The following is a 13,683-nucleotide window of genomic DNA, read 5'->3' as shown; positions in this document are numbered from 1 at the left end:
CAGAATTCTCCACATGCACAGCATCTAGATATTCTGATACATCATGCATTCAGGCTGTATAGCTATAGCTAAACTAGTGATGATAATCGTTAGTATCAAGAGTTCATAACATTATGAACTCTTGCTAATATCCTTTAACCATATCAATGTTCAGTTCTGATGTGTGTGTATTGATGCATACATATGCAAATGCATTGAATCTACAAAATTAAATTAATTTTTTATCTAACATGAAGCTCTTGATAGCAACAACTGCCTCAGAGAAACTACAGTAATAAATTAGAGAAGTGCACATAGCTAGACAAAATTGACAAAACTAATAAGAATTTTAAATCCATGCATGCAGTAGTTGTGCCAAGTAGATATGTCAACCATGGTGATCCTCTTGTTCCTCTTTTGTTTGTGATGATCATAAGTGATAATTACGATTTGGTAGGTGATGGCCAAGTTGACCTGAAAAGGTTAACAGCAATGTAATGTACTATACAATAGTGTATACACATCTCATTTAATCGCAAAAAGGATATATACGTACATACTGTCATCATCTTTTTTACCAGGGTAGCACGATTGGCTGAAAATAGGCCTGTAGAGCAAAGATTTATGGTCTATACACATGCACAATAGTTTCCCTTTTGGTTTCTGTTACTAGTGCTCACATTTGCTAGCTATGTAAATAGCTGAATTATCAAAACACATTAAGTTACATAACTAACACATTCAACACACATTCAATTATTGAATATACTCCAAACTAAATAAGAAATCATAATTTTGGGGTAAAGTGCTGGAAGGAATTGTACACTTGTGTAGGAAACATGGTTCCTACATGTGTAGAGCTTTATTGAGAATTTTTGCAGTATTTTTAAAGGAAATATTCACACACTGTTGAATTTTGTAAGAAAGATTCCTACACATGGCACAAAATATAAGACATTTTCTTGCAGTGTAGGAATAATTCCTACAAGTGTAGGGATTGTTCTTATTAATGTAGGCCTACACTTGTAGGAATTATTCCTACACATTATGTCACGTGAAGGAATCTTTCTTACAAAATTCAACAGTGTGGGAATATTTCCTACAAAATTTCTTAATGTTGCCCTACATGTGTAGGAACCATGCATGCTTCTTACACAAGGGTAAATTTAGGTACATCACAGAAAATTTGCTGTGTTTTGAGAAAAACTTTCCACAACTTAAAGTTTTAGCTTCTTATTTAGTTCGGAACATGCTGTGTGTTGAATGTGTTAGCACAAAACACATGCTATAGTAGGGATCCCCCAAAAAATGATGCGCAGTGCCTAAAATGCCACCTTCAAAAATCATCCTAGAGACATCTTATGCAATGAAAATCATTTTACTGGAATAATATTAGTCCATCTAATATCAAATACAGCATTAAAAACAAGAAAACACTAATAAACGGCCGGACATAGAATTTTTTAAAAATTGCTAAAACTTGGATTTTAGTGTCACTGCCAGCCTGCCTGCCCGACTACAGTTGCAAGGCTCGAAGCCAAACAAAGCAGCGTACGGCCACCATTTTATGCCACAATAGCAAACTCACCTGTGGGATGTACCTTTAGGGGTTCTAACAAGTGTGTGCCCTCTGCGCCTTGTCTTTTCTTTTATCTTCAATCTGGCTAGTCTTCTTCCTTCTTCATGCAATAAAACCATATTGAGGTGTTAATTTTTCCTATCAACATTTTCCTTGAGCAGCATATTTAGACACCACAAACTAATTGAAGCGCTTATACACTAAATAGACACCTGTAACTTGATGATAGGTTCAATGCCACGCCTATTTATTTGTTATCATGATCTGGTTGATCAATAATGATCGAGCACTGAGACCATACCTCTTAACAATCTATCACGAAGACACACCCTATTACTATTGGCCTATTTGTATGCTAGCACAATGAAGTAGCTATTGACACACCCCTGGTAGTAGACTCGAGATACTCTAATACAGCAGTGACCCTAATAGAACAGTCACATGTGTATAGCTGTATGTTATAACAAAAAACTAAACAAATTAGTATGTTAAAAAATTATTTATTTAAAAAGAAGTAGGGATCCAAGCAGTGAAACAAGAGATAAATGATGGCATTACAGCATAGCTCGGTGGGAAAATTCCTACTTTGGCATTAAACAAAATCATTGTTATAACATGCCAACGTAGGGATTTTCCCACTGAGCTATGCTGTAATACCATCATTCATCTCTTGTTTCACTACTTCTAATTGCATAGATCCCTACTTCATTTTTAAATTAACAATTTTTAACATACTAGTATTATTATAGTTACTTTATTCATTGGCATGATGTAGACATTTCTTCTGTGTGGGATACAAAATTATGGAACCAACCAGGGACGTAGGAGCAGGCCAGAGAGCAATATAGGTAACTTTGGCAATGAAGTAGAGTCTGAAGCATCTCCCTCCCCTAAGGAAATTTAATTTTTTTACTTTACAGATAGATGCAATAGCTAGCACGTGAAACCTGCTGGTGTTATAGAGTGCTGATTACTGTAAGCATATTGCAGTGAAAGCCCCCCCACCAAAAAAGGTGGTGGCTAGCATTTTTAATAATCACAGTCATTAGAAATGATTGGCATGCATTAGCATCATTGCAGTTATTTCTCTTGGCCACCGGACCACCTTTGTTTTCACAATTTTTTCACTCTGGTCTTTTTTGGGATGACTTTGTAATGTAACTGTGAACTCCCTACAAGGTGAATTATTTGTAACTGAACACTCTACAGTGGGAATTGTATCATAGCTGAACTCTCTGCAGGATGACTTGTAATCTAGTTGAACTCTTTACAGTGTGACTTGTTATGTAGTTGAATGTTCTACAATGTAATTTGTTTGACATTCTTCATAACTCTAAACTCTCTTGTGGGTGACTTGTAACTAGACTTTACTGCATAAGTTCAGCTAGATTTAGGATAACTTGTAACATAGCTAGCTGAACTCTCCACATGGTAACTTGTTTGTAGCTGAGAATGACTTGCAGCTTTAGGCATAGCTGAACATTCTAATAGGATGACTGCACTATTAGAGTATCTCAGTTGTGTACTGTTTACATAATTATCATAATACAGAGGGAAACTTTGGCGATTTGCTACAAATTTGCCAAAGTTTAACCAAGAGTTCATAATAATTATAGTAGTGGAACTCTTGGTTTAACCCACCAGTTACTTTATGAGATTAGCATCTTTATAGCTAAAGATTGAGCTTGAATCTGCCAAAGTTTATTTCACCAAATGCAATTTAGCTTGCTATTCGCCAAAGTTTACCCCCAGCAAAGTTTCCCTCTATAATGGTAGTTGGTTTTTGCAATGGAATCCAATTTCTTCTGAACCACTAAAGGGCTAATTCTACAGTGACTAATCGACATACAATCGAATTTTCAGCTCATTTCCTTCAGCAGTTTGTCTGTTAGGCATGGCAACAGTTTTTTTATTATTTTATTAATGAAACTAAATCACGCACCTGTTACACATGGTTGGCATTTTCATTATAACTCCATAACTTTCATCTGGATTTCCTTCAAACCACAAAAGGTTTGCACTATAATTGTGACTTTATGTACGGTGTACTTAATGTCATTCCTTAATAAGTAGTTTGCCATGTACATGTAGGCTTGACAACAAAATGCATAATTGTATTTTTTTTCAAAGTGCACATAACAGCTATACATGTGAGTTATAGGGATTTTGCGAAAAGAAAGTTAAAGAAAAATACAAAGAACACAAGATGAAATTTGGAGACGTGTAACTCAGTCAGATTCAACTCAAATTTGGAATAGGAGGTGCCCTACCCAGAGGAACTTTCCCAGCAAAAAATGATCAATTTCTGATTTAGCTATGGATGTGTGAAAACTGTTCTCTTGGTTCCTGTAAACTATACACTTGTCTGTACGCATGCGCTGTGGCTGTACTTGGCCGCATGACAAACTATCTTGTGTCTTGCTTGAAACAACCGTCAGTTTCTTGTGAAATTACATGGCTTATGGAAACAGTTTTTAGAGTTTTTTATAGACACAGTAATACCAGTACTGATATTGGTGCTGTTTTGGTGGCATCATTTGTAGTGTTATAATAGTCTGATGCTATCCAATACAGATGATGATGATGCTGATTGTATTCATGATAGCACAAATACAGCGGCAATACAAGAGGTCTACCACTTAAGACAAATGGGATAGTCACTTGATCTCTGAAGTAGGGCATGAATAAAAATCTTATTCTAAAATTTGGACATTCTTTTCTTAAATATGCATTACACATTCATTAAGCTGAATAACAATATTAATATTTTTGCATCATCACTAAAAATTGTATACTTTAATTCACTTAATTTTTGCACAAAAATTCATGATAACAAACTCCATATAATATTATTATAAATAAATTTTCATATGATTTTCACTGAACAAAACTAATACATAATATGCTAAGAAAGTCTTTGAAAGATAGCTAACACAAGCAGTCAATTTAATATTACTTTTGTGACAGCAGGTGAAAGTATGGGGGGTATATGTGTCTACAAGTGGAGTATCTAATGTCCAGTTACATGGGACGTAGCCAGAATACTACAGTGAACAAGTGACTGCTCTATTAGAGTAGCTATCTCAATGTTTCACAGCATTAGTGCATTGATAGAAAAACATTGATTTTTAACAATTCAAATACATAGTTGTGCAAATAACTTTTAGATATTTTTTGAACAGAAAACCAAATTACAGTACTGTATAGTTGGAAAGTTTGGAGGGAAGAAACTTTGGTGAATTTGCTTCGATAGCATTTTGGGGAGAAAATGTTTGGTGAATTTGTTAATAGCTAATACAGATTTGTATTGGACAAACAATTTAGTTTGGCAAAACACTGCTCACTTGCCAAATTTGCTAATCCCCTGCCAAACCTTCCGGCTATATGGTAAAAGCTGACAACAGCACATTTCAAGGTCAAGTTCTACACACATTAGAGTCTATTATGCTCCAAAATCTTTATACATACGTATTCTTCTTTAATCCCAATAGGGGTCGTGAAACGTTTGTACTTTCCTGCCCAATAATATCACACCAAAACAACTTTTTTTCATGACAGCTTGGCATTATTGGTTAGGTATAACCAAGCCAAAATATGTCTTCAGAGCGACCCCAAATATCTCAAATATTTAACTGAATTTTCTACCAACTGAATGACTGACTGACTGATGGTTTCAGCCAAAGATAACTCAACTACGGTTAAGGCTATGGGCTTGATTTTAGGCCTAACACATGCCTTTTCACCAACCGTAGCAGCTACAATACACACATCATGGACTTACCTTTGTCCTCTTTTGTGTCCCATTTGTTACTCCACTACTGCATAATATGTAGGTCAGTACTGATTTGATTCATGGGAGGCATGTCATAGCTTCTTGTAGCCATCATGAGAACAATCCATAATTTCTGTAGTGAGTGGAATGATTGCAAAGACACTTCTCATGCTGCTCTTTATTTGTACACTGTATACAGAATGAAGCATGACAAAGCAGAATGGCCACCTCGCATTCCAGTAATTGATTGTTAAGGTATGCATTCAGTCACACAATTAAATTTATAATATGTCTTGTGCCATCCTTTACTTTTATGCAGGTTCACCAGTGATAAAGTATGTTACAAAAGTAAACAAACAATTGACAAGTATTAGGAACATTTTACATTGAGTACGGATCATTATGATTATTATGATTAAAGTACTTGGTAAAGGCAGAGCCTGTATACCAGAAGGCCTTATAAAGGCCTGTGGGACACATGGTCCCACTAAAGATGTTTATATTAACTTCCTTAAGTATGTTTGAAAAGTAGGAGCATAAAGATAAAAAAACAAAAAAAGAAGGGAGGTCATCTACATTTGTAGCTGTACTACTGGACATTTAATTCCTACTTCAGTCATGGGTATAGACACTATTGACAGGCTGTATATGAGTGAAGTAGGAGCACTAGTATAGTCAAGCTGCTTGCAGTAGTTTAAGAGGTGCTACACTGCAAGTAAGCTACAATTCAACTTATTATTCAGGTATTTTTACTTTCTTGTCCTAATAATCCCCCATGTAAACATTAATGAACATTTTCTAAAGTGTTTGATATTTGTGACTGGATTTGCTAACAGGGGTGTTCCACACACATCCAACTCTATAAAACCTCAAATACCACAGCTTAGTGTTCAAGAAACATACAAGCCTGAAATTTTAACCATTCATCAATCTATGTTTACGCTCACAACTGAACAAATTTACATTCAATAGCTTTTTCCTAGCTGAAGTTATGAATAGTTTAAATTAATTGGAAGACCCTTTTTTGCAAATCCAGTCATGTTTGCTCATTTACAGAATATTTAGTTTATAATGTACAGTGTCTGAGATTTTTCAGCAAGCAGATTCCATATCATGAACCACAGTAGTGGTTCATAATAGAGATCATCTATGTTTTGGCCAAAATCCAATAGAATACACACCTAAACACCATTTTAGGAACTCCCCCAACCACAAAAGAAGCCTGAGAAGTTAATTTGGAAGAAGTTTTGGTCCACTGAAAAATATGAAGTCAAAAGGAATGAATAAAAGTACTTTTTTAAATTTCTGAAATATGCCATTTTGTTCATCTTATTATTCCACAAAGCTAGAGCAAAAGTGAGTACTTTTTGGATATAAAAACTACATAACTTTCTTTCCTATGTCTTTCTTCATGTCCATGATCTATTTCTAAATACATATTACAATGATAACACCCATTCTCAAGCAAATTTGCTTCCTGTTGGTTCACTTTGCCATTGATTTTCTGACTTACTTTCTGCAAGGGTGACCAACGTGCTAATTGTGTTAATAAGTATCAAATCTATTTACCTATATTTAACCACAGTATATTAACAGAGCAACAATGTTGTTGTGTATCACTGTGTACTGGGTAGTTGGAAAAGGCAGATACGATCAGATGTGGGCACAGACATTTTCAAAAAGCACTTTTACATTTATATAACAGTTATTTTTCATACTTAACGTTGTTGTTTTTTTCAGCAGTCTTTGCTTCCACGTCGATCTTGTCATAGCACTTATCCATTTATAAGCTCACGTGCGAAGGACTAGACCAGCACTCCACAGAATTCCAAAGACCATATAGTGTTGTACACATGCTCTAAAGTCTAATACAAAGTTGTATGATTGTAGAGATTAGCTTGTATGCCCCATGCAACTAGGCTAAATCCACAATTTTACGCCTTTTAGTATACACGTATAAGGCGCAGGCGCTTATACCAAGCGTTGAAGGTTTCAAGGACCTGGCCTACAGATTAGGTCGGGACATGCCAGTTTGATCTCTATGACACTGAATTAGATTTCTAGAGCACGTGTACAACACTATATGGCCTTTAGAGTGCTAGTCTATCCTTTGCACATGCGCTTGTAAATGGATAAGCGCTATGACAAGATTGATGCCTGGGTTTGGAAGCGAATGCTGTTATAAAAACAACATTAGGTTATAAAATAACTGTAAAAGTGTATTTTTAAAAATCTGTGTCTATGTCCGTATCTATGTCAGACCGTATCCGCCTTTTCCAACTACCCCTGTGTACTTGACTTATTGTGATCACATTGCTACACAACTCAGAAGCCATCCTATTGCTGACCACAGCATGCTATACACTGCCTATATTTGGATATGTCAAAGCTGTATAGTACAAAGTACAATGATATGGTCAATAGTAATGAAACATTGCACTGGTGTTTGCTAACTCTTGATGACTACTTAACAGTTACTATACATGATGACTAACTTGATATACATGTTTAGCAACTCTTGTTGTCAAGTTAGCTATACATAAATGGATTTATAAAAACTAAACAACTAGTGTAAAAATAATTTTAAAAATGAAAACTTTTGAATAGAGATCGCTGAAAAAGTGAAGAAACAAGTGTCAAACAAGCCAGCATGTTAAACATACAGAGATCTCTATTTGGACTCAAATAAATATTTATATAGAAGCATTCTCAGTACTTATCTGCCCGATATATGGAGTAACTACTGTTGTTTCCTTAGTTTCTACCATATCCATTGAGTCCAAATAGAGATCTCTGTGTGTTTAACATGCTGGCTTGTTTGACACTTTTTTCTTTACTTTTTTCAACGATCTCTGCTCCCATGTTATACTGGTTGTTGAAAAGAATTCATTGAAGGAAAGCCACTAACTAATGCAATCAAAAGGTAGACCATCAAACAAGATTCATTGAAGCCATATACACACAGACTGATAGTCACTAACAAGGAATTTAAAACTAGATCATCTGTCTGCTACTGCATATTGCATCAACAAATAGAATGACTTTATACAGAAGTTTATCAACTGACATAGCGGCAAAAAATAATTACAATAATCAACTAGGCACTGAAGAACCAGTACGAGGTGTTTACTACCATTAGTCAAGAAACTTAAGGATAAACTTAAAAGTTGCATGTGCGTAATTGTTCATAACACAACCATTTTATTTTGGCTACATAAATAGTTATCTACGATGACAATGTACACAACGCTCACAATTTGTTTAAATATATACAAAGGAAGAAAGAGGTGTGGACATAGAAGACTTCATGCAGTAATTTTTACATACATACCGTGATAATGCAACTTCACTTTTTTTACACTTCTTTTTCTTGACTGGTTCCTGACCCTTGCACATCATGTAATACTAAATCAAGTCAACTAAAGTAACAGAATATCACAGTCAACAACCACTACTGACCTTAGGTAGAAATGTAGTAGCAATTATTACAGTAGGAAACAACATGTTCCAGATTGTTTGAACTATGACAACTGCTAAATGGTCTTCACTTCCATGTTCAAAAACTACTTGCACTATAGTTCCAAACACTGAGACAGTGACAAGCAGGGGAAGTGCTTGAAGGGAGACATCTCCCTCTAAAGCTAAGTTTTTGAATTTCATTTGTGACACATGACCAGCTTGCCAAGATATGCAAAATATTAAAAGCAAATTATAAATAGCTGCTAGTATTTCCCAAACTATGCTATAAGAATTACACACGGTAAATCGAATCAACTTGTATGGATGTCCTCCCTATAGAAGAACATGTATATATTTACAGGACAAACAATAATGTGTACACCTCACTTGATACTCAACCTCTTCATATCTCCATTCAGCCCTATCAACAAAACATTGGATTATCAGTAACATGACCACTGGAGCTACTAGTATTGGTAGCATTGTAAATATTGCTTGGTTTGAAATAAATCTGATCTATACGTTTAACATTATAACATGGAAAATATGCAACCACTGATCAAACCTTCCGTCGGAGCAATTTGTTTGTTACTATCTGATAAAGCCTCCATGTTTTGAGCAATAGGAGAGCATACGTTAGTACAATTCCAAACTCCGATAACAATAATTCTGCCTAAATCACATACCAGTAATCCTACAGTCACCTACGTAGTATAAATGCTCTATACCTGGCAGAGTGCAGCAAATTGTGATTTGGAAACATTGTATTGTACAGCTCCAAATGCAAAAATTCTTGGTATGGTTGAGATGAAAATCAACACAGCAGCAAAAATTATTAGTGCATTAATAAGTGGATTGGCTGTTTTCAAGTATCTAGATATGTGACAGATATCGTTATATACTCATCTTTCTATGTACCAACAAACATACATACTTCTTTCTTTTCAATGCAATGTTAGACACCAACAACACAAGAGCAAATGACAAGAATAGGGCAGTGGCCACAATAGTAAAATACAACAGTGCAGCTGGCACTCCTTGGTACTTGATCAAACCTCCAGAGAGTGGTGGATCTATTTAAGAAAGTAATAGTCATACTAGGGTGGAGGTAACTTACTATCTCCCCAAACATAATCACAGACATTAGCACTCATAGTATTGCAACTTGTGTCATTCCTGAATACTGTATAAATCTCAACTGGACAGGCTGAGTCATCTGAACATCATTACCACAATAAGGTAAACACAATATGTACTGCTAAAATACTTACTGATTATTTGTGAAACACGAGCCTTGAAACTAATATCGTTTTCTTTTCTTAAGTCCACAAAACCCTACATAGCATACTTCAAGTATAAACATTGCAATACACAACCAACTAACCGACCGATAAACCACAAAATCTAATCTTGTTGAGAGACTCACTGAGCAACTCTGCAAATGTTTCATTTACTGTTGGAACACCTGTTCCACTCCTCAATAGAAAATTGTCTAACTTCTCTTCTGAGTTGGAATAGTTAAGAGCTAAAATCACTGCCCATGTTACATCAAAGATCACTCTTGACAGATGGTAGCCTGGTATGTTTGAGAGTTCTGAAGCTGACATGTTAGGGTTAACATCTCTGTAGTATTGTAGTAGTAACTGGTCTAATTGACCAACATCAACCTGTGACATACAATTAAATTAGCACTACAAGACAGTGTAGCTGTAATACATTGATATTCTGATTTGTTCCACTTTCATAATCAGCTCCCACCATTAGTGTATTATTCAATGACATTTTCAAGACATCTACACTGCAGTTACTATAATTATTATTTATTGCTACTTTCCAAATATCATTGAGGTTCATTTCAGGTAGGATCCACACATGATGTTCATCAACCAATCCCATGTGGTAACTCTACACAACAAGTAGATAATATACAACTAGTGTTGTGTGAGGTATCACCATCACTCACCTCACACATTATAGTTGGTACATCAAGAACTGAGAAGAATCCTATTATAATCCGGATATCTTCTTTCTGTAAATGAAAATATTAAACTATGTCAAAGCAAACACTAGTCACATAGTGTTGCGATACATTAGTTTCAGGTAAGTTATAAAACCTGGAATCAAAACAGGAAATGAAACAAAACAGAACAGAACAAATCAGCCTACAGTCTAGTGGTGGGCAATCACTATATCATGCACAGTAACGCTATAATAAATGTACGCACCTTAATTGATACCTGTTTATGCATCAAGCAAGACTCCAGGTGGCAGATTTCTCTGCACGGCACTTATTGATTAGAGATTATAAATGCCTGCTCCAACCCAAAGGGTCTGGGAACTCTACTACCGAATAGAAAAGTTCTTCTGTGCTTGGGCATGTGAGTGATGATTGGCCCTTGACCACTTTCATAAGAGATGTGGATGGCTTCATTCTAATTAAAAGCATGACAAATTTCTTCTAGTTTTTTCACAGAGATGTGTGGGTGGAAGGGAGTGCCATTAGAGATGGTTAATAATAAAATAAATTAAAAATTTAAAGACATGGCTTCAGACTCTGCAGCCAACCATATATATGCTATTTGTAGTGATCAAGCTGTTGCTATTCACACCTCTTAAGAAAGTGGTCAAGGGACAATCAATGCTCACCTACCCAAGCACAGAACTTTTCTCCCCAGACTCTTCGGATATGAGCAGGCGTTTATATTCTCTAATTGATAAGTGCTGTGCAGAGAAAGCCACCATCTGGAGTCTTGCTTGATGCATAAACAGGTATCAATTAAAGTGCGTGCATATATTATAATGTTACTGTGCATGATATAGTGATTGTCCACCACTAAACTATAGGCTGATTTCATTTCGTTTCGTTTCCTGTGTTTCGATTCCAGGTTTTGTAACTTACCTTAGTTCCAATAGTAGGCTAGTAGGCTCCCAAATCACATTGGTTTGTTTCTGTAAATCTGATACCATGGTGTGACAACTGGTGTTACCATAGTGATAGATGCCCCATTGCATAAAATAATATGGTTACTTAGCAACAGTTGCTAGGTAACATTTGATTGACATTTTTGCAGTGGTTATTTTTGATTTTCTGTTGCTTATAACAACAGCTTCTATGGTTGTCAGATTAAATTGTAATAGGTTAGCATGAAGGGTGTTCTAGAAGACAATCACACACATTTTCATGCAATTAGGGAGTAATTGTACTTGTAACAGCCAAAATTATACTCAGCTTTGCCTTGCATAATTTTGACTGTTACTCTTACAATAATAGTAATATTCCCTAAATGTACTCAAATGTGTGTGGTTACCAATACTAATTGTATCAGGGTTAAAACTGACTGCATGGGTCAGCATTGGACCAGGATGACCTATAGGACTTGAATTCCACCCGGATGTTTTTTAAAACAAACACTAACGCAGATATGCTGTTTAATTAATAATCTATAAGCATCTATGGCTTCACAAAAATCTACAGACAGCAACAAACATCATCTCAGCTAGTCTTGTCCTCGTGCCTATCAATTAGTGATCTCCCGTTTTATGAGAAATATGACCATGTATGGCAAAGAATCTGAGAGCTAGACCATAATTATATTGCTCATTGCATTTTAAACCAGGTGCGGCGCCCACTTTACATTGTTTTCGTAAAAACATGCGTGTGTGTACCTACCTATGTTTGTTTGTCCATACATACCCACGTGAGCAAAAACGTTAAAAATGGTAAAAAGCAATCAGGATGTAAGAATTTAAAGCTAAATTAAGTCTGTATTAAACTTCGGCACACTTAAACTTTACTCTGAGGTGGTTTCTTCTCGGCGGTCTGAAATACAGGTATGGCAACTCTTCATATATTTTGTGAACGGTCTTCCCTTTCAGTTTTATAGACATTTAACTTTAAAACAACATTGAAGACCTCTTAGGCTAACAAAGATAACGTATCCTTCCAGTTGAAAGGGGGAGTTACCCTACGTGTACTTCTGCGAACGAAAATGAAGGCAGCCTTGAGGTTTTCTCTATACAATTTGCACAAGAAAACATGATAAACACACTACAAAACAGTTGAGAAGATACTTCTGTGTGTAATTTTGTGGCTTAAAGTGGTTTGTTATAGTTACACCTCCTTAGCAGTGCATAGCAACGTAATTACCAAATTACAAAATAAATCATGAATTATGAAATAAGCTGAGTTACAGTATTTACAAGTCTAATTATCTAGCTGAATCAATAATGACAATAGCATAAATATAAATTAAATTATATACATGGTTGATTAACTGCCTATTAGATAGAATGGAATAGTATTAATTGCATGGGCGCCTGGTTTTAGAAGTAGCAAAACATCAACTTGTCTTTAAAGCCAATACATCAACAATGCTTCACTTGTGAGTATGTACATTTACATACATATCATCATTCTACAGCACTCAGATGAAAGTGGTTGGTCACCCTTGCCATCCTCTGAGTTGAGAAATGTTGAGAACTAGAGCTATAGCATATTGATAAGCGGTTCACCGCATTTTCGAATATAGATTATGCCTAGCTACTTTTGAGATTATGTCTACTTTTGAGATCATTCCTATTGATTATCATGAGATAACCACTCTATGTACAGCAAAGCTTACAACTCTAGATGTTTAGTAAATGTTATAACAAACAGTCCATAAATGATGTAGTGGCTTTAAAATACTTGTGATGTCATTTTTGATTAAACTTTTTCCATGATACCCTAACCCCTAAGACTTGCCCTTCATGTTAGCAAATGTAGTCACATTAGTTGCTGCTGGCCTATAATCAAATTTTAAAAGTTGGAATAAATACAGTGGTCGGTCTCGTATTGGCTTGGGTGATTGATTGCCCATCGAGTGCTATTTGCCTGCAATTGGTATGGTACATA

The 13,683-nt window shown here is 35.5% G+C and overlaps 1 protein-coding gene across 1 annotated transcript in view; it reads right to left on the bottom strand.

The window, feature by feature from the left end:
* Window positions 1-117: 117 nt before the first annotated feature.
* The window catches only part of LOC136267413 (gamma-aminobutyric acid type B receptor subunit 2-like), a 61,062-nt gene continuing 47,496 nt past the window's right edge, over window positions 118-13,683 (bottom strand). The window contains exons 5-17 of the mRNA XM_066062564.1: window positions 10,753-10,818; window positions 10,506-10,694; window positions 10,178-10,456; window positions 10,061-10,124; window positions 9,907-10,005; window positions 9,724-9,862; window positions 9,518-9,662; window positions 9,355-9,462; window positions 9,177-9,305; window positions 8,790-9,122; window positions 8,662-8,735; window positions 536-586; window positions 118-453 (exon numbers count right to left, since the gene is read on the bottom strand). Of these exons, the coding sequence (XP_065918636.1) occupies window positions 423-453; window positions 536-586; window positions 8,662-8,735; window positions 8,790-9,122; window positions 9,177-9,305; window positions 9,355-9,462; window positions 9,518-9,662; window positions 9,724-9,862; window positions 9,907-10,005; window positions 10,061-10,124; window positions 10,178-10,456; window positions 10,506-10,694; window positions 10,753-10,818 (1,707 nt within the window). The 3' untranslated portion in view covers window positions 118-422. The remainder of the gene's footprint in view (window positions 454-535; window positions 587-8,661; window positions 8,736-8,789; window positions 9,123-9,176; window positions 9,306-9,354; window positions 9,463-9,517; window positions 9,663-9,723; window positions 9,863-9,906; window positions 10,006-10,060; window positions 10,125-10,177; window positions 10,457-10,505; window positions 10,695-10,752; window positions 10,819-13,683) is intronic.

This window comes from Dysidea avara, chromosome 9 (assembly GCF_963678975.1).
Source record: "Dysidea avara chromosome 9, odDysAvar1.4, whole genome shotgun sequence".
In the NCBI taxonomy this organism is placed as follows: domain Eukaryota; kingdom Metazoa; phylum Porifera; class Demospongiae; order Dictyoceratida; family Dysideidae; genus Dysidea; species Dysidea avara.
Note: the sequence above shows the minus strand (reverse complement) of the source record. Positions and strands in the feature narration are given on the sequence as shown.